We start from the raw sequence: 21268 nt of genomic DNA on the forward strand, positions 1-21268 counted from the left end.
GGAGAAATTTCTTTATTTTGCCTTTATTTAACCAGGTAAGTAATTGAGAACACATTATCTTTAACAACGACAACTTGTGCAGCAAAGCAGACAAGTGACATTAAAGACAAAGCAGACAATTACAATTCTCAGATGTATAGGCTAGGCTGTAGGGCTCTGAATAAAAGTAGTGCACAAATATAGGGAATATGGTGCCATTTGGGATACAAGCTTGGATATGTATATAAGGTCAGACCTGTTTGGTTATGAAGGTGGGGTCTCTGTCCTCTCGAGGCACAGATAGGTTGCAGTCGTTGAGGAAGTGGAGAGCCTCATCCAGCTCGCTCAGCAGACACTCAGAGAGGCCACTCTTGTCCAGGTAGGGTCCACAATCCAGCACCACTTCTCTGGGCTGGGAAGCATATCTGAGACACACACAGTTCAGTTTTCCCTTTTCGATCCTAAATAATACGATTGTGGACAGTCGGGGACCTGCTCCTAGATAAGTACTCCTACTAGGAGTTGCTTGATGAATACGGGCCATGGTGTGTATTATTACAATACCTGTCGAGGACTACAAGGTCAGTAGCGGTCTCTGCATTGCTCCTTAAGATCCGCTCCAGGTTCTGGATCTTCTGCTCCAGTTCAGATGGGTCACATTTACCATTCAGAATGGATGCTGTGAGGCCCAGGATGCGAGGGCTGCACAGGGAGCCCTCACATAGCTGAAACAAAGATTGCGAGAGACAGATCACACATTACTGAAACAGAGGAGAGAGAACCCTCACATTAATGAAACAGAGATTGAGAGCCTTCACATAAATGAAAACAGAGATACAGAAGAGACAGCTCTCACATAGCTGAAACACAGATAGACAGACCTCACATATCTGAAACAGAGATAGAGATAGAGATAGCCTTTGCATAGCTGAAACAGAGATAGAGACAGACCTCACATAACTGAAACTGTGTGAAACTCACATAGCAGAAACAGATACAAGGACAGAAAATGCTAAAACATTGAACAGCCTGCAACGAGGTTTAATAAGGAAGGCTGACTGACAACACTTTTCCAATGGTGAATAATATAATGACTGAACTCCAATCTCCATAATGCTTTGGCTCTCGCCATACAGGGAAGGAAACTTGAATGCATAACTACGTAGAGTAGACTGTAATTGTACCTTCATTATCTCCCGGTAGGGATGGTCTGTGATTGCCAGGTGACACTCATCAAACACCACCAGGTTGAGTTTCGATAGTGGCAACACTCCATTCTTCAGCACATGCAGGAAGATATGGCAAGTCATAACGAGCACCTAGAAAAACAGAAATGATGGAGAGAATGAGTGGAGGGGAGGATGGAGGGATGGCATATTGCCTTGAATAATAGATTACAGTGTCGTGACATTGATTGGGTCCATCCACAGAATGATAACTTTCCAGTCCTCATGGAAATGACACTGGGAATTCAGTGGTTTTTCAAAGTTGTTGAAATTGAGAGGGGAACACTTTAGTAATGCTATTACCAATGGTATTTATCATGAAAGTAATTGGTAACAATTGGTACATTATTCTGGCAATTGTAATTATATGACAAAATTGGTAGCAATTGGTATTTTCCAGATCTGTGTTCAATGAACCCCCACCTGATTTTCGATCATTTCTTGGCTCCACTTTTCCCCGGACCATGAGGACATCTTCTCCGCGCTGGTGTATTCTCCAACCTGGAGATCAGAGTGGGTCCTAACAATAGCTGCTTGCTGAATCACAGACGATGCTTTATTTATCATTCAAGAAAAGAGGGGAAAACAGAGAAATCTCATGGTCTCAATCATACCTTTGGGAGAAGTGTGAAACGTTTGGATGCACTGAATAGTGGATTTCTTTGTGACTCCAAATGTAGCTACCTGTATTCACCAGGAAAACTGTCCTCTTCCCATGTTCGGCAAAGTCTCCCCGGATTTGGTGGGAAAGCTCTTTAGTTAAGATTACTGCAATAAAGGTCTTCCCTGAGCCAGTATTTAAACAGACGATAGTATTGTGTTCAAGAGCTGCTTCAAGAAGTTCAACCTGGCAGGGAAGAGAAGGTTACAGTCATTAGTTTCAACTGTTGTGCAAGCACACTCAATAATTGGATACAAATAAAAAATAAATAAAAATAAAGATAAAATAAAGATAGATACCCACACACTGACGAATGTTCCCACAGTTTATTTAACAACATTTAGACCCGAAGGTCTTCCTGCTAAGTTACAATTGTTTCTGTTATTACGGTGCTATCACTCTGTTATTAGTGTGCCTGCACAGTAATGTCACTGGAGATGGACCAGACCTGAGTGTGATGGCGACTATGTACTGTTGTAATACGGTGGCATTGTTAAACTGGAACCTAGTCGTTGTGTCACTTTGAGTTAGCACTTCTGTCAAGCCAGTCGAAGTCTTGCACAAAAAACTGCGGGAGCATTCATTTGCGTGCGCGGGTATACATCTTTATTCCATAGGTTAGGCTATAGTCATTATCAGATATTAGATCAATGGGGAAAGTGATACCAATGTCTACGTACAACGCACTGCAATCTTTTCCCTAGTGCATAGTCAAGTGCCAGTTTAAACACGTCAGTTGAGCTCCATTGTCAATTGGACTTCCTCCTTCCTTACCTGATATTTCCTAGGCGTGTAGATGTTGTCGTGGATGGCCTCCTGTTGCCACGGGAGACCAAAGAAAGGCCCCATGGGATTGGAGGCGGGGGTGACTAGCTGGAGTCCTGACATGTTGCTTCAGGACTGGGGGATGCAGTCTATCTCATTTCCTCATTCTCTTCCTCTAAAACTTACTGGTTCCAAAAAAAAAACAGGCATCACGCAGGCTGGATGTTACTAACAATACAATCATTACTAATATTATTGACAAGATCAATAATAAACATGATATTATTATTCACACAAGTATATACTTACAGGTAGGGTCATACTCTGTGATGGACCAGGCAGCACTTACTCTGGGCTTCATGATCAACGCTCATCAATCAGCTCATCATACTCCCCCACATCTTAACTAGAGGAGCTGTACAGAGAAATACACAACCCCCCCGACATCAAATCCATGAATATGCCTATTACACCGAAGCAAATAAAACTAGTGTCCTAGATTCTGGATTGCTAGCTATAACACGTTAGTTAGGCTTATGGTAAAACCAATGTTACCTCTACACAGTTGAAAGGCTTTAATGACAGTGCTTGAGGAGCTGAAGATTCTTCCTTCCTAAACCGCAATCACAGACAGAGAGGGAAAATAAATGAGAACACAGACATCTTGCTTGGAGGGAATGAGAGAGGGCTGGTGTGGAGTGGAGAAGGGAGCGCACCTGGTTAGGGGGATCTAATTTCTGGATGACAACTGGCTTTTCAACACATTTTGCCACCCTAAAATCAAGACCACACGCCTGCCCTGACCACTGCTGTAGAACACAGCTGCAACCAATCCCAAAAGTCATTTCAGTTTAGCCAGCACAAGCCCTCATTTTTATAGAGTGCTCACATTTGCTGCTGGTTAAAAGCTGTTGGCTCTCTCGTTCTCTCTGTCTACGTCCCGAATGACACACTACTCCCTATATAGTGCACTACTTTTGATCAAAGCCTCTGTAGATGGGTTGGCTGGCAACGTCACGAAAACAATGCGCACGCTTCCATGGGACAGAAGTCAGCCTGTTGTTGTAATTCTGGATGGCTAGCAAGAATGACAAGAAACTGCCATGTGGGGAATCGTACGTGGCTCGTATCAGCTTGTTTCATCTTGTTATTGATACCATGTCTTGTTTTGAAGTGTTTTGACTGATTTCATGGCAATGCTAATATGGCTAAGATTCGCTAGCTAACCAACAACTGTAACGATGTATTTGAGAGACAAGTGGTCATTGTGCTAATGTATTTATGTGTTCAATAAACATTGGAGACAATATATAGTTTACATGTTGTCAACCATCTCAGGCAACCTCATCTGTTTTGTCCCATTTTGCGCGCGCGTTGTTTTTGTTGCTAAACAACCAACCCATATATGGGCCAAGGTCAAAAGTAGTGCACTATATAAGGAACGTATGGGATGGGATGCAGTCTCTGACTCCATGAAGAGAAAGAGCACATACACGCATATATAAATAAAACAAATCCAACAGATTATGTACATCTCGGCCGTGCCTCAAATGAAATGCATGCTGCTGACATCCCTCAACTTTCGCCGGTTCTCATTGCTCTTTCCAAGTCAAAGATCTGTCTGGGGAAGAGCGCAACTTCTGAACCAGACCACACTGACGAAGTAGGCAGTAATGATATAGCAATCACTGAAAAAAATGCATTCGCTATACTGCAGTTCCTCACGACAAGCAGAATGCATGTCTACAGCCCAGAAAGGCTGTGCCCAAGGCTCTGGTCAAAGGTAGTGCACTATATATAGTGAATAGGGTGCAATTTAGGACTCAAAATCTGAGTGGGGATGCAATCAACTAACAGGTTAACATGGGGCTTCATTCATCTAATCTAGAACAAGCCCTTAGGGACCCTCTGCTTTCTTTCCACCTCGCTGACTACTGTGACCCAGAAAGAAAGGGGGTGTGGGGGTTGGACAGTGTGTGTCTGAAATGGCACCCTATTCCCTACATAGTGCACTACATAGAAAATAGGGGGCCATTTGGAACAGATAATTAAAAGTAGTCTACATCAATAATTTATTCCTGTTTACTCCGCTGCCACTCACATTTGGGGGAAGTGACAGAACAATTTTGTGTGAAGAAACATTTGCTAAACACATGTAGGCAAAATGGTTACAACCCTCTCCACTTCAAAACCCATGCACACGCTTGCACACACAATACACATTCAGAAAAATGGTCTAATAATGAAACTGAGCAGGCCTGTGTATATGGTGTGTGTGTATAAAACAGATGGAATAAACTAGTTAAATGGAGATGGGCAAATTAACTTTACCACATAACCCAGTGTTTCCCATATATTAATTTAGCAGAGGCATGCTGCTGCTAAATTGTTGCCGCCACTCTAAAAATATACAGTACCAGTCAAAAGTTTGGACACCTACTCATTCAAGGGTTTTTCTTTATTTTTACTATTTTCTACATTGTAGAATAATAGTGAAGACATAACTATGAAATAACACATAAAATCATGTAGTATCCAAAATAGTGCAAAACAAATCAAAATATATTATATATTTGAGATTCTTTGAAGTAGCCACCCTTTGCCTTGATGAGAGCTTTGCACACTCTTGGCATTTTCTCAACCAGCTTCATGAGGTAGTCACCTGGAATGCATTTCAATTAACAGGTGTGTTTTTCTTTCCTTAATGTGTTTGATAATTTCAGTTGTGGTGTGATAAGGTTGGTATACAGAAGATAGTATGGACTTTGTAACTCTTCGGAAGAAGAGGAGGAGTAGGGATTGGACCAAAGCGCAGCGTGATAGTTTGACATAACGAAGTTTATTAAAGTAAAGACGAAAAACCGAAAACACTTCAACAAACTACAAAATAACAAAACGACGTAGACAGACCTGAACATGGAACTTACATAAATACACGAAGAACTCACGAACAGGAACAGACTACATCAAACGAACGAACAAACCGAAACAGTCCCGTGTGGTGCAACATACACAGACACAGAAGACAATCACCCACAAACAAACAGTGTGAACAGCCTACCTTTATATGGTTCTCAATCAGAGGAAACGTCAAACACCTGTCCCTGATTGAGAACCATATAAGGCTAATTACCAATGACCTGAACATAGAAACACAAAACATAGAATGCCCACCCAAACTCACGCCCTGACCAACTAAACACATACAAAAATAACAGAAAACAGGTCAGGAACGTGACAGACTTGGTCTTTTACCAAATAGGGCTATGGCAAGAACAGCTCAAATAAGCAAAGAGAAACAACAGTCCATCATTACATTAAGACAAGAGGGTCAGTTAATCCGGAAAATATCAAGAACTTTGAAAGTTTCTTCAAGTGCAGTCACAAAAACCATCAAGAGCTATGATTAAACTGGCTCTCATGAGGACCGCCACAGGAAAGGAAGACCCAGAGTTACCTCTGCTGCAGAGGATAAGTTTATTAGAGTTAACCTGTTGAGGACAGAGGGCGCTGTTTTCACTTTGGGGGAAAATCGTGCCCAATTTAAACGGCCTCGTACTCAATTCTTGCTCGTACAATATGCATAGTATTATTACTATCGGATAGAAAACACTCTCTAGTTTCTAAAACCGTTTGAATTATATCTGTGAGTAAAACAGAACTCCTTTTGCAGCAAACTTCCTGACAGGAAGTGGAAGATCTGAAATCGATGCACTGTTCTAGGGGCTGCCTATTAAAGTCCTTGATATTTATTAGTTTAGATGCACTTCATACGTCTTCCACTAGATGTCGACAAGCAAGAAGAAATTGAGTGTGTAACTTGATCTGGGCTCGAATAATAGCTCTTGGCATGACGTGTCACCAGTTTCCTGTTTTCTGGAGAGCGCGAGAAGGGACCTGGATTTGCCTTCTGATACGACTAATATCTCCGGCTTTGATTTTATTTGATACATGTGACAATATCATCGTAAAGTATGTTTTTTCAATATAGTTTAATCAGATTATTGAAATTTTTTCGGGAGTTTTGCCGTGTTCCGTTCTCTGAGTTTGTTGACGATGGAGAGATTCGCGCCACTTGGCAAGTGTGCTTGCTAAATCGAGAGGGAAAAAGGCCGTTCTAAAACCAAACAACGATTGTTCTGGACAAAGGACCCCTTGTACAACATTCTGATGGAAGATCAGCAAAAGTAGGACCCATTTTATGATGTTATTTCATATATCTGTCGTACATGTGAACTAGTCGTTTGCGCCCAGAGTTTGGGCACTCTCTCGCTATACCTAAGCTGGATGTCGTAATGAAGTTATTTTTAGAATTCTAACACGGCGATTGCATTAAGAACTAGTGTATCTATCATTTCCTATACAACATGTATTTTTTAGTTATGTTTATGAATAGTTATTTGGTCAGAATATGTGTGTCAGAAAAAGTGTCCGAAAAATATCCGGACGTTGTGGGAAAAAGATGCTACGTTAGCACAATTTATAACCACTGATTTCAGCTCTAAATATGCACATTTTCGAACAAAACATAAGTGTATGTATAACCTGATGTTATAGGACTGTCATCTTGTGTAGTTTAGAGTAATTATCGTAATTACCGAGGTTAGCTAGCCAGCTATTTTCGTCCTAACGTAGGCAACACTGCTAGCAAGCCAGCAGCTAGCCAACGTCTACCGTCTACCGAATTGCAGCACTGTAGAAACTATTACATTACAACGATTAGTGTAGTGTTAGCTAGCTACATAGTTGTCTTTGCTGTCTTTGTATCCAAGATAATTGTGTAGTTTAGAGTAATTGTCAAGGTTACCTAGCCAGTTACCGAGGCTACCTAGCCAGCTACACTTTCAAACTAAGTCAACAACGCAGCCACTGCTAGCTAGCCTACTCCACCAGCCAGCAGCACTATCATTTTAGTCAATAAGATTTTTTGCAACGTAGCTTAACTTTCTGAACATTTGAGACGTGTAGTCCACTTGTCATTCCAATCTCCTTTGCATTAGCGTAGCCTCTTCTGTAGCCTGTCAACTATGTGTCTGTCTATCCCTCTTCTCTCCTCTCTGCACAGACCATACAAACGCTTCACACCGCGTGGCCGCCGCCAGTCTAACCTGGTGGTCCCAGCGCGCACGACCCACGTGGAGTTCCAGGTCTCCGGCAGCCTCTGGAACTGCCGATCTGCGGCCAACAAGGCAGAGTTCATCTCAGCCTATGCTTCCCTCCAGTCCATCGACTTCTTGGCACTGACGGAAACATGGATTACCACAGATAACACTGCTACTCCTACTGCTCTCTCCTCGTCTGCCCACGTGTTCTCGCACACCCCGAGAGCTTCTGGTCAGCGGGGTGGTGGCACTGGGATCCTCATCTCTCCCAAGTGGACATTCTCTCTTTCTCCCCTGACCCATCTGTCTATCGCCTCCTTTGAATTCCATGCTGTCACAGTTACCAGCCCTTTCAAGCTTAACATCCTTATCATTTATCGCCCCCCAGGTTCCCTTGGAGAGTTCATCAATGAGCTTGACGCCTTGATAAGTTCCTTTCCTGAGGATGGCTCACCTCTCACAGTACTGGGTGACTTTAACCTCCCCACGTCTACCTTTGACTCATTCCTCTCTGCCTCCTTCTTTCCACTCCTCTCCTCTTTTGACCTCACCCTCTCACCTTCCCCCCCTACTCACAAGGCAGGCAATACGCTTGACCTCATCTTTACTAGATGCTGTTCTTCCACTAATCTCATTGCAACTCCCCTCCAAGTCTCCGACCACTACCTTGTATCCTTTTCCCTCTCGCTCTCATCCAACACTTCCCACACTGCCCCTACTCGGATGGTATCGCGCCGTCCCAACCTTCGCTCTCTCTCCCCCGCTACTCTCTCCTCTTCCATCCTATCATCTCTTCCCTCTGCTCAAACCTTCTCCAACCTATCTCCTGATTCTGCCTCCTCAACCCTCCTCTCCTCCCTTTCTGCATCCTTTAACTCTCTATGTCCCCTATCCTCCAGGCCGGCTCGGTCCTCCCCTCCTGCTCCGTGGCTCGACGACTCATTGCGAGCTCACAGAACAGGGCTCCGGGCAGCCGAGCGGAAATGGAGGAAAACTCGCCTCCCTGCGGACCTGGCATCCTTTCACTCCCTCCTCTCTACATTCTCCTCTTCTGTCTCTGCTGCTAAAGCCACTTTCTACCACTCTAAATTCCAAGCATCTGCCTCTAACCCTAGGAAGCTCTTTGCCACCTTCTCCTCCCTCCTGAATCCTCCTCCCCCTCCCCCCTCCTCCTCCCTCTCTGCGGACGACTTCGTCAACCATTTTGAAAAGAAGGTCGACGACATCCGATCCTCGTTTGCTAAGTCAAACGACACCGCTGGTTCTGCTCACACTGCCCTACCCTGTGCTTTGACCTCTTTCTCCCCTCTCTCTCCAGATGAAATCTCGCGTCTTGTGACGGCCGGCCGCCCAACAACCTGCCCGCTTGACCCTATCCCCTCCTCTCTTCTCCAGGCCATTTCCGGAGACCTTCTCCCTTACCTCACCTCGCTCATCAACTCATCCTTGACCGCTGGCTACGTCCCTTCCGCCTTCAAGAGAGCGAGAGTTGCACCCCTGCTGAAAAAACCTACACTCGATCCCTCCGATGTCAACAACTACAGACCAGTATCCCTTCTTTCTTTTCTCTCCAAAACTCTTGAACGTGCCGTCCTTGGCCAGCTCTCCTGCTATCTCTCTCAGAATGACCTTCTTGATCCAAATCAGTCAGGTTTCAAGACTAGTCATTCAACTGAGACTGCTCTTCTCTGTGTCACGGAGGCGCTCCGCACTGCTAAAGCTAACTCTCTCTCCTCTGCTCTCATCCTTCTAGACCTATCGGCTGCCTTTGATACAGTGAACCATCAGATCCTCCTCTCCACCCTCTCCGAGTTGGGCATCTCCGGCGCGGCCCACGCTTGGATTGCGTCCTACCTGACAGGTCGCTCCTACCAGGTGGCGTGGCGAGAATCTGTCTCCGCACCACGTGCTCTCACCACTGGTGTCCCCCAGGGCTCTGTTCTAGGCCCTCTCCTATTCTCGCTATACACCAAGTCACTTGGCTCTGTCATATCCTCACATGGTCTCTCCTATCATTGCTATGCAGACGACACACAATTAATCTTCTCCTTTCCCCCTTCTGATAACCAGGTGGCGAATCGCATCTCTGCATGTCTGGCAGACATATCAGTGTGGATGACGGATCACCACCTCAAGCTGAACCTCGGCAAGACGGAGCTGCTCTTCCTCCCGGGGAAGGACTGCCCGTTCCATGATCTCGCCATCACGGTTGACAACTCCATTGTGTCCTCCTCCCAGAGTGCTAAGAACCTTGGCGTGATCCTGGACAACACGCTGTCGTTCTCAACTAACATCAAGGCGGTGACCCGTTCCTGTAGGTTCATGCTCTACAACATTCGCAGAGTACGACCCTGCCTCACACAGGAAGCGGCGCAGGTCCTAATCCAGGCACTTGTCATCTCCCGTCTGGACTACTGCAACTCGCTGTTGGCTGGGCTCCCTGCCTGTGCCATTAAACCCCTACAACTCATCCAGAACGCCGCAGCCCGTCTGGTGTTCAACCTTCCCAAGTTCTCTCACGTCACCCCGCTCCTCCGCTCTCTCCACTGGCTTCCAGTTGAAGCTCGCATCCGCTACAAGACCATGGTGCTTGCCTACGGAGCTGTGAGGGGAACGGCACCTCCGTACCTTCAGGCTCTGATCAGGCCCTACACCCAAACAAGGGCACTGCGTTCATCCACCTCTGGCCTGCTCGCCTCCCTACCTCTGAGGAAGTACAGCTCCCGCTCAGCCCAGTCAAAACTGTTCGCTGCTCTGGCACCCCAATGGTGGAACAAACTCCCCCACGACGCCAGGTCAGCGGAGTCAATCACCACCTTCCGGAAACACCTGAAACACCACCTCTTTAAGGAATACCTAGGATAGGATAAAGTAATCCTTCTAATCCCCCCCCCCCCCTTAAAAGAGTTAGATGCACTATTGTAAAGTGGTTGTTCCACTGGATATCATAAGGTGAATGCACCAACTTGTAAGTCGCTCTGGATAAGAGTGTCTGCTAAATGACTTAAATGTAAATGTAAATGTAAATCTGATGAAGCTTATCAAGGTTAGTCAAAAATTATATATCTTTTGCTGGTTTATTCGCTATTGCTAACGTGCCTATTGCTATCGCTAACGTGCCTTGATGAATGAATGCGGTAGTGTGGGAGGCTATTGTAGTAAGCTAATATAATGCTATATTGTGTTTTCGCTGTAAAACACTTAAAAAAATCGGAAATATTGGCTGGATTCACAAGATGTTTGTCTTTAATTTGCTGTACACCATCGATTTTTCAGAAATGTTTTATGATGAGTATTTAGGTATTTGACGTTGGTGTCTGTAATTACTTTGGCTGCTTCGGTCCTATTTGTGACGGTAGCTGTGATGGTAGCTGCAATGTAAAACTGATTTATACCTCAAATATGCACATTTTTCGAACAAAACATAGATTTATTGTATAACATGTTATAAGACTGTCATCTGATGAAGTTGTTTCTTGGTTAGTTTGGTTGGTTCTTGGTTAGTTAGGTTGGCTTTGTGCATGCTACCTGTGCTGTGAAAAATGTCTGTCCTTTTTTGTATTTGGTGGTGAGCTAACATAAATATATGTGGTGTTTTCGCTGTAAAACATTTTAAAAATCGGACATGTTGACTGGATTCACAAGATGTGTATCTTTCATTTGCTGTATTGGACTTGTTAATGTGTGAAAGTTAAATATTTCTAAAAAATATCTTCTGAATTTCGCGCTCTGCCTTTTCAGTGGAATGTGGGAGGAGTTCCGCTAGCGGAACGCCAGAGCCAGACAGGTTAACTGAACCTCAGATTGCAGCCCAAATACATGCTTCACAGAGTTCAAGTAAGCGACACATCTCAACATCAACTGCTCAGAGGAGACTGCGTGAATCAGGCCTTCATGGTCTAATTGCTGCAAAGAATCCACGAAGATGGCGCCGAAGAACATGGCTGACGTTTTACATTCTCCCAACCAATTGTTCTATTTTGTTAGTTTTCTTGCATTTTGTGTAACTTATTTTTAAACTTTTTTGTACATAATGTTGCTGCTACCATCTCTAATAACCGAAAATAACTTCTGGGCATCGGAACAGCGATTACTCACCGCGGATTGGAAGAAACCTTTTCCTTTAACAAGTCCGACGAGAAGGATATACTGCTTTCAATTGAACAGCCCAGATCCCCGTAATTTCCTTGAAGAACAAGACGCAGGAAAAGGGCCCGCAGATCGCGCTGCCTTCTGAGAATCCGTAGGCGAGCAAGTGAACTCCCACTACCATCCATTCTTCTTGCTAACGTGCAATCATTGGAAAATAAAATTGATGACCTACGATTACTTAAAATAAAATTGATGTCCTACCAACAGGACATTAAAAACCGTAATATCTTATGTTTCACCGAGACGATACGGATAATATAGAGCTGGCAGGATTTTCCATGCACCGGCAGAACAGAGAAGCTTCGACTGGTAAGACGAGGGGTGGGGGTGTGTGCGTATTTGTCAATAACAGCTGGTGCGCGATGTTATTGCTTGCCTGAGGTACTTTATGATATGAGTACTTTGAGTACTTTATGATAAGCTGTAACCACACTATCTACCAAGAGAGTTCTCATCTATATTATTCGTAGCCATCTATTTACCACCACAGAACGAAGCTGGCACTAAGACCACTCTCAACCGACACTATAAGGCCATAAGCAAAGAAGAAAATGCTCACCCAGAAGCGGCGCTCCTAGTGGCCATGGACTTTAATGCAGGCAAACTTAAATCAGTTTTACCAAATTTTTACCAGCATGTCACATGTGCAACCAGAGGGGAAAAAAATCTGAGACCACCTTTACTCCACACACAGACATGCATACAAAGCTCTCCTCTACCCTCCATTTTGCAAATCTGACCATAATTCTATCCTCCTGATTCCTGCTTAAAAGCTAAAACTAGAGAAGGAAGGACCAGTGACTCGCTCAATACGGAAGTGATCAGATGATGCGGATGCTACACTACAGGACTGTTTTGCTAGCACAGACTGGAAAATATTCCGGGATTCATCCAATGGCATTGAGGAGTACACCACCTCAGTCATCGGCTTCATCAGTAAGTGCATCGACGATGTCATCCCCACAGTGACCGTACGTACATATCCCAACCAGAATCCATGGATTACAGGCAACATCCGCATGGAGCTAAAGCCTAGAGCTGCCGCTTTCAAGGAGTGGGAGACTAATCCAGACGCTTATAAGAAATCCCGCTATCCCCTCAGACGAACCATCAAACAAGCAAAGCATCAATAAAGGATTAAGCGTGAATCTTACTACACCTACTCTGACGCTCGTCGGATGTGGAAGGGCTTGAAAACTATTACGGACTACAAAGGGAAACCCAGACGCGAGCTGCCCAGTGACGCGAGCCGACCAGATGAGTGACATGCCTTTTATGCTTGCTTTGAGGAAAGCAACACTGAAGCATGCACGAGAGCACCAGCTGTTCTGTATGACTGTGTGATAACGCTCTCGGTTGCCGATGTGAACAAAACCTTTAAACAGGTCAACATTCACAAAGCCGCTGGGCCAGACAGATTACCTGGACGTGTACTCAAAGCATGCATGGACCAACTGTCAAGTGTCTCCACTGACATTTTCAACCTCTCCCTGACAGAGTCTGTAATACCTACATGTTTCAAGCAGACCACCATAGTCCCTGTGCCCAAGGAAGCAAAGGTAACCTGCCTAAATGATTACCGCCCCGTAGCACTCACGTCGGCAGCCATGGAGTGCTTTTAAAGGCTAGTCATGGCTCACATCAACAGCATCCTCCCGGACACCCTAGACCCACTCCAATTCACATACCGCCCCAACAGATACACAGATGACGCAATCTCAATCACAATCTACACTGCCCTTTCCCACCTGGACAAAAGGAACACCTACGTGAGAATGCTATTCACTGATTACAGCTCAGTGTTCAACATCATAGTGCCCACAAAGCTCATCACTAAGCTAAGGACTCTGGGACTAAACACCTCCCTCTGCAACTGGATCCTGGACTTCCTGACGGGCCACCCCCAAGGTCTACACCTGTTGTATTCAGCGCATGTGACAAATAAAGTTTGATTTGATTAAAGGACACCAATAAGAGGAGACTTGCTTGGGCCAAGAAACATTTTTGATTCCAACCACTGTGTCTTTGTGAGGCGAAGAGTAGGTGAACGGATGATCTCCGCTTGTGTGGTTCCCACCGTGAAGCATGGACGAGGAGGTGTGATGGTACTTTGCTGGTGATTTGCAAAAGTATTCACCCCCTTGGCATTTTTCCTATTTTGTTGCCTTACAACCTTGAATTAAAATAGATTTTTTGGAGGGGGTTTTATATCATTTGATTTACACAATATGCCTACCACTGAAGCTACAACATATTTTTTATTGTGAAACAAACAAGAAATAAGACAAAAGAACTGAACTTGAGCGTACGTACCTCAGCAATTACAGCTGCAAGTCTCTTGGGGTATGTCTCTATAAGCTTGGCACATCGAGCCACTGAGATTTTTGCCCATTCTTCAAGGCAAAACTGCTCCAGCTCCTTCAAGTTGGATGGGTTCAGCTGGTGTACAGCAATCTTTAAGTCATACCACAGATTCTCAATTGGATTGTGGTATGGGCTTCAATTAGACCATTCCAAGATATTTAAATGTTTCCCCTTAAACCACTCAAGTGTTGCTTTAGCAGTATGCTTAGGGTCATTGTCCTGCTGGAAGGTGAACCACCGTCCAAGTCTCATCTCTGGAAGACTGAAACAGGTTTCCTTGTATTTAGCGCCATCTATCATTCCTTCTGACCAGTTTCCCAGTCCTTGCTGATGAAAAACATCCCCACAGCATGATGCTGCCACCACCATGCTTCACTGTGGGGATGAGAGGTGTTGGGTTTGCACCAGACATAGCATTTTCTTGATGGCCAAAAAGCTCAATTTTAGTCTCATCTGACCAGAGTACCTTCTTCTATATGTTTGGGGAGTCTCCCACATGCCTTTTGGTAAACACCAAACATGTTTGCTTATTTTTTTTCTTTAAGCAATGGCTTTTTTCTGGCCACTCTTCCGTTAAGCCCAGTTCTATGGAGTGTACGGCTTAAAGTGGTTTTATAAACAGATACTCCAATAAACAGATACTCCTCGCTGTGGAGCTTTGCAGTTCTTTCAGGGTTATCTTTGGTCTCTTTGTTGCCTCTCTGATTAATGCCCTCCTTGCCTGGCCCATGAGTTTTGGTGGGTGGGCCTCTCTTGGCAGGTTTGTTGTGGTGCCATATATTTTGATTTGTTTAACACTTTTTTGGTTACTACATGATTCCATATGTGTTATTTCATAGGTTTGATGTCTTCAGTATTATTCTACGATGTAGAAAATAGTACAAATAAAATAAAACCCATGAATGAGTAGGTGTGTCCAAACTTTTGACTGGTACTGTATACTTTAGAGAAAATAAAATGGGGATGGTAAAACGTTTTCAGTGTAAACGTAACTGACTAAAACCAGATATAATGTAGAAAAGATAATGGACTTATGTTTTATTAAATCATATTTGAGCACTAACAATCACCAAAATCAAAACTAGATCATCAAGGAGAATCTAAACGTCCCAAAAATTTGAAGGCATGGGGCCCCAATTGATTTTGTTATGTTTGAGTCACTCAGATAGCATAAGAACATGGCATAAGCTATGGCAAAATGTGTAGAATTGCAGGAAACTAGCTTTAAAACTGTAAAATGTTGTCTCTGTCCCCACCAGGGGAAATACTGTAACATATCACAGATAATGAAATGTGGGTGTTATGCCACAACCCCAGTTAGCCATATTGTGGCAATCTGACTGGGGGACATTTGTATCAATGAATAGGCTATCATTACCAGTCCACATAAAAGTCAATATAAATGTATACATAGCACATCATTCATAAATTTAGCTGAGAACTGAGAACATAATTTCTCACCACCAGCAACTTACTAACGAATTTCATTTCGAAACATCAACCAACACATTCCAAACTACGACGAGAGATCAGGTCGGGGAAATAATGACTAGCCAACTAGCTAGTTATACGTCTTAATATTTTAATAGTTTATACGTTAGGCCGCTAGGAGACCTTGGCCTTTTAGTGAAACGAGTTAGTTAACGTTAGCTGGCGAGCGAATGATAAAAACTCTGTTGCGTTAGCTAGCTTTCTAAATGCTAACTAAGCACAGGTGGCTAGCTACATCAACCTGATGGCAAACAAACACGTCCACGAGGACAAGTTTATACATTGGAAAAATATCTAAATACATGAACAAATATTTCATGTGGTTCTTCTTTGATGGTTTGATATTTAGTAAACTGAGTGATAGATGCAATGGCTTGCTATCCCACGCGTGCAGCTAGCGTAGCTACCGAACTTGACAGTGACAGCTTAGCAAAGTTGCTAGCGAACTAGCTGGCCGGTTGACTAATTATAATTAAATACACAGAGAGCATAGATGCATACAATTATTTTGTCTAAGACAGCTGATGGACATTGTAGCTTTGCATGCAACTATGTATAAATTATCTATTCGTATAATGATTAATGTGCAACGAAAGTGAGCCTCGCTAACGTTAGCTTGTAAACATTATTGACTAACTTAGTATTTTAGCTAATATATACTTATATTGTGGATGCGACAAGGCATATTTCACACTGTCGACAAAGTCAGCGCATAGCCACGAGTAAGGAATAGCATGCATTCCTAGTGCTTTCGTTAAACGTCCTCACCTAATAAATATTTTTTATTGGGCCGTCTTGAATGAAAATTGTCCTGATATTTCGTCTGTTACACTCTCCTCCATTCCCTCCTGCTGCTGTCAGGAACTTCCCCACCACGATACTTCCTTCCACCTGGGCCTTCGAAACGCAACATTTTGCGTAAAATACGTAAGATTGTTGTTTTTCATAGCATGGATGACATGCGTGAGTGGTGGTCGAGAATACAAATCCCCTCAAAACCCAAGAGTTGGTACGCAAGTGAAACCATTTGCCCCCAGCATTGGCTCCTGAAAAGAAATGTCATCTGGACTCAAACTATGAGCTGTTTAACTTTGCTTTGACTTGGTTGTGATTTTATTTTGGTTTATTTGATACAAATGTAAAGGGGGGGGGGGGGTCCGCAACTTTGAAGGCTGATTGAATTTCAAACAAGGCAACAGTCAACATGTCCTCCCTCACGAATGATTCAGCACCCCCCTTGGGATAATTCGTGGCAACATGTCAAACTCGGACAGGAGATCCAGATCAAGTGGTTTGACAAGATGAGATGTGTGTGACCATCAATACCTAAAGAGGAACTGACTTGTTCTAGCTTAAACAATTTAAATATGATATCCATCAACTATGAGTATCACATAAATCTTAACTTATTTGTGCATGTTTTTTACACATACACACCCTTCATAATATACAGTATATTTTTAACCTTTATTTAACTAGGCAAGGCAGTTTAGAACAAATTCTTATTTACAATGACAGCCTACACCAGCCAAACCTGGGCCAATTGAGCACCACCCTATGGAACTCCCAATCACAGCCAGTTGTGATACAGCCTGGATTCAAACCAGGGTGTCTGTAGTGATACCTCTAGCACTGAGATGCAGTGCCTTAGACCACTGCACCACTCATTCCACCAAATGAATGACTTTCATACCCATTACTTCAATATCGGTAACTATGTAGTCAAAAAATATATTATAATATAATTATTATTAAATCAAATACATTAAATGTATTATATCTATGTCAACAACACATGTCTGTATAAAATACTCTTCATACAGTGACTGGAGCATTGAAACATGCAGGAGCTTGATTATTACATTTTTTGATGATTTATTTAAACACTTGATTTTTGTGTGATGTTCAGTAAGTATTCACCAGGTCATAATTTTTTCCACTTATGGAAACGCACAATAATTAGAGTGAAATTTAGTAATGGTTCTTACCTGATTAATTTGCCTGGGGTCTGGTCCCCAGGCAACTGAATCATATGCTAATTGTTATTTGGCCATTTACTGTTTCTGTATCTGTGAACCAGGATGAAGGTGACTCTCTTGCTGATGCTGATGGCCCTGGGTGCCGTGGCGACAGCGTCCTCTCAGAACCAACCACTGAGCTCTGAGATGGATGGTGTCTGGGAGGGCAGGAAAACCCAACCCAGCAAACAGTGTGCTCAGGTTAAACAGACCCTTACATGTCCTGATAATGATCAACTCAACACGTGAAAACAGTGAGCTGAGGATAGTAAGATTTAGGTGTTTCTCCTGATTAATATGTTTTGTTCCTATCTCAGATTTCTTTACTGCTTCTACAGTGGCTTCGGAAAGTATTCAGACCCCTTGACTTTTTCCACATTTTGTTACGTTACAACCTTATTCTAAAATGGATAAAATACAAATAATTCATTACTAATCTACACATTGCCCCATAATGACAAAGCAAAAACAGGTTTTTGAAATGTTAGCAAATTTATTATAACTAAAAAACAGAAAAACCTTATTTACATAAGTATTCAGACCCTTTGCTTTGAGACTCGAAATTGAGCTCAGGTGCATCCTGTTTCCATTGATCATCCTTGATTGGAGTCCACCTTTGGTAAATTCAATTGACTGAACATGATTTGGAAAGGCGCACACCTGTCATTATAAGGTCCCACAGATGAAAGGGAAAGGAAAAGGGGGATACCTAATCAGTTGACAGTGCATGTCAGAGCAAAAATCAAGCCATGAGGTCGAAGGAATTGTCCGTAGCGCTCCGAGACAGGATTTTGTCGAGGCACAGATCTGGGGAAGGGTACCAAAAAATGTCTGCAGCATTGAAGGTCCCCAAGAACAAACCTGCTCCAGAGCGATCAGGACCTCAGACTGGGGTGAAGGTTCACCTTCTAACAGGACAACGACCCTAAGCACACAGCCAAGACAATGCAGGAGTGGCTTCAGGACAAGTCTCTGAATGTCCTTTAGTGGCCCAGCCAGAGCCCGGATTTGAACCCGATAAAACATCTCTGGAGAGACCTGAAAATAGCTGTGCAGCAATGCACTCCATCCAACCGGACAGAGCTTGAGAGGATCTACAGAGAAGAATGGGAGAAACTCCTCAAATACAGGTGTGCCAAGCTTCTAGTGTCATACCCAAGAAGACTTGGCTGTAATCGCTGCCAAAGGTGCTTCAACAAAGTAATGAGTAAAGGGCCTGAATACTTATGTAAATGTGAAAATATCATTTAAAAAAATAATAAGTTAATTAAGAATTATTTTTTTTTAAATACGTTTTTGCTTTGTCATTATGGGGTAATGTGTGTAGATTGATGTGGGGAAAAAGATGTAATACATTTTAGAATAAGGCTGTAACGTAACAAAATGTGGAAAAAGTCAAGGGGTCTGAATACTTTCCGATGGCAATGTATAATGCTAGATATAAGGTAGCGTTATGGGGGGCTACTGTAAGTCTGCATCCCAAATGGCATCTATTCCCTACCCAGCTAACAACAAAGATTTGCACAACTTTAGAGAACGTTCCCTTAATGGTCATTAACTAATGTTTTCGTAGAAATGTTCCCGTGATGTGCAAGGAATGTTTTCAAGAAGCCATTTCCTTATTGTCAACTAGAACTTAACCAGAACGTGGTTACCATGTTGTCAAAATATAAGATATTAATGTTCTAGGCACAGTTCATGGGAACGTTGCAAGAACATTTGTGTCTAAAGAAAAATTTGTTACACATCATGTTACCGAGCCAATCAAGGTCCTGATTGGTGAACCTCTGCTCTATTCTTAGCCTGTTGGCAAGATTAGGGATAATCACACAATGCTTTGAGCTTACAGTGTTTTCAATATACTTGACAGATGATTACCTTGTGCATTTATACAGTAACTAGTATTCAACATGTCCTCACCTGGGATTTGAACTCACCACCTCTTTGTTCACCGTACTCCGATCTTCCTGCTATGCCACCATGTCCGCCTCTGGTATCAATTAATCTGACTATTCTCTCATCATTGATTTTTTTGTATTTATTTCAGCAATTGAAGGGATTTCTGTATAGTTGTCTAATGTTGGTGGGGCATATTAACCTGTTTTAATGATAATCCTAAATCACTATGATCAATAAAATATTTTATTGAGTTTACATTTAACAGAGCTGAGATTTACTTCAAAGTGCATTCAATTTATTGCTTACACCTATCAAATTGTTTCATTGTTTCTACACAAGTGCCTAGGGAGGAGAGTTTAGGGTTTCTTCTGGACAGGGCCTAACTATACTGGCCCAATAAGCATGCCCTAGAGCATGGGTGTCAAACTCTGGCCCGCGGGCCAAATTTGGCCCGCGGTGTAATTATATTTGGCCCGCGAGACAATACCAAATTACTACTAGAGCTGGCCCGCCGGTATTATACAGCGCATTCACCGCTAATACTACGAATCCCATAATGCTCTGCTGTTGTTTTCGCGCGCCAATCAGGACAGGACCCAGAAACGCCCTCTCCTCTGTGACAGTAGTCATAGCAACATAGACGCTACCACTGTCAGCGCGCTATCCCTTCCCAAAAATGGCGAAAAGAAAGGCAGAAAACAGGAGCTTTCTGGACAAGTGGGAGGCAGAATATCTGTTTACATATGTAAAAGACATACCTGTTTGTCTTGTTTGTGGAGTCAACGTGGCTGTAAGTAAGGAGTACAACATTAGACGACACTATGAAACGAAACACCATGACAAATACAAGGACCTGGACATGACTCAAAGGAGCCAGAAAGTAGAGGAGATGAAAAGAAGTTTGGTTTCACAACAGAATATGTTCAAAAAAGCCACATCACAAAGTGAGGCTGCTGTAAAGGCTAGTTATATAGTGGCAGCAGAGATCGCAAAATCAGCCCGGCCCTTTAATGAGGGAGAGTTCGTGAAAAAGTGCATGATGAATCTCTACCGCCGTGTTCCCATGCGCACAGTTTGCTGAAAAACTCAGTGTTCTCGCCGCTGAGTTTAGCCGGCGATTTGCCGACTTCGATGTCCAGAAATGTAGGTTTGAACTGCTTAGTAATCCCTTCGCAGTTGATGTGGAAAATGCACCAACCAACATCCAAATGGAGCTGATTGAACTCCAGTGCAACGACACGCTGAAGTCAAAGTATGATGCTGTGGGCGCCGCACAGTTTCCACGGTTCATCCCTGACACAATGCCTCAGCTCCGCACCCAAGCTGCTCAGATGCTCTCCATGTTCGGCAGCACTTATCTATGCGAGCAACTTTTCTCCTCGATGAAGATGACCAAAACAACTCACAGGAGACGTCTGACTGATGAACACCTTCGCTCGATACTGAGGATTTCTTCAGCTCAGAGCCTGAGCCCAGACATTGATGAACTAGCATCCAAGAAGAGATGCCAGGTATCTGGCTTGGGCACATCAGATTAGATCAGTGTGCAATAATTAAAGTTTTCTTTGTGCACTTTTTCTTGCTACAAGGCATGGGCTTGAATGGTTGATT

The 21268-nt window shown here is 43.3% G+C and overlaps 1 protein-coding gene across 1 annotated transcript in view; it reads right to left on the reverse strand.

The window, feature by feature from the left end:
• The window catches only part of dicer1 (dicer 1, ribonuclease type III), a 46183-nt gene extending 29572 nt beyond the window's left edge, over positions 1-16611 (reverse strand). The window contains exons 1-9 of the mRNA XM_039009814.1: positions 16509-16611; positions 3187-3244; positions 2941-3046; positions 2641-2816; positions 1890-2052; positions 1629-1759; positions 1164-1298; positions 544-704; positions 236-404 (exon numbers count right to left, since the gene is read on the reverse strand). Coding sequence (XP_038865742.1) covers positions 236-404; positions 544-704; positions 1164-1298; positions 1629-1759; positions 1890-2052; positions 2641-2754 — 873 coding nt within the window. The 5' untranslated portion in view covers positions 2755-2816; positions 2941-3046; positions 3187-3244; positions 16509-16611. The remainder of the gene's footprint in view (positions 1-235; positions 405-543; positions 705-1163; positions 1299-1628; positions 1760-1889; positions 2053-2640; positions 2817-2940; positions 3047-3186; positions 3245-16508) is intronic.
• Between the last annotated feature and the right edge of the window lie 4657 nt (positions 16612-21268).

The sequence above is a fragment of the Salvelinus namaycush genome, chromosome 15 (assembly GCF_016432855.1).
Source record: "Salvelinus namaycush isolate Seneca chromosome 15, SaNama_1.0, whole genome shotgun sequence".
In the NCBI taxonomy this organism is placed as follows: domain Eukaryota; kingdom Metazoa; phylum Chordata; class Actinopteri; order Salmoniformes; family Salmonidae; genus Salvelinus; species Salvelinus namaycush.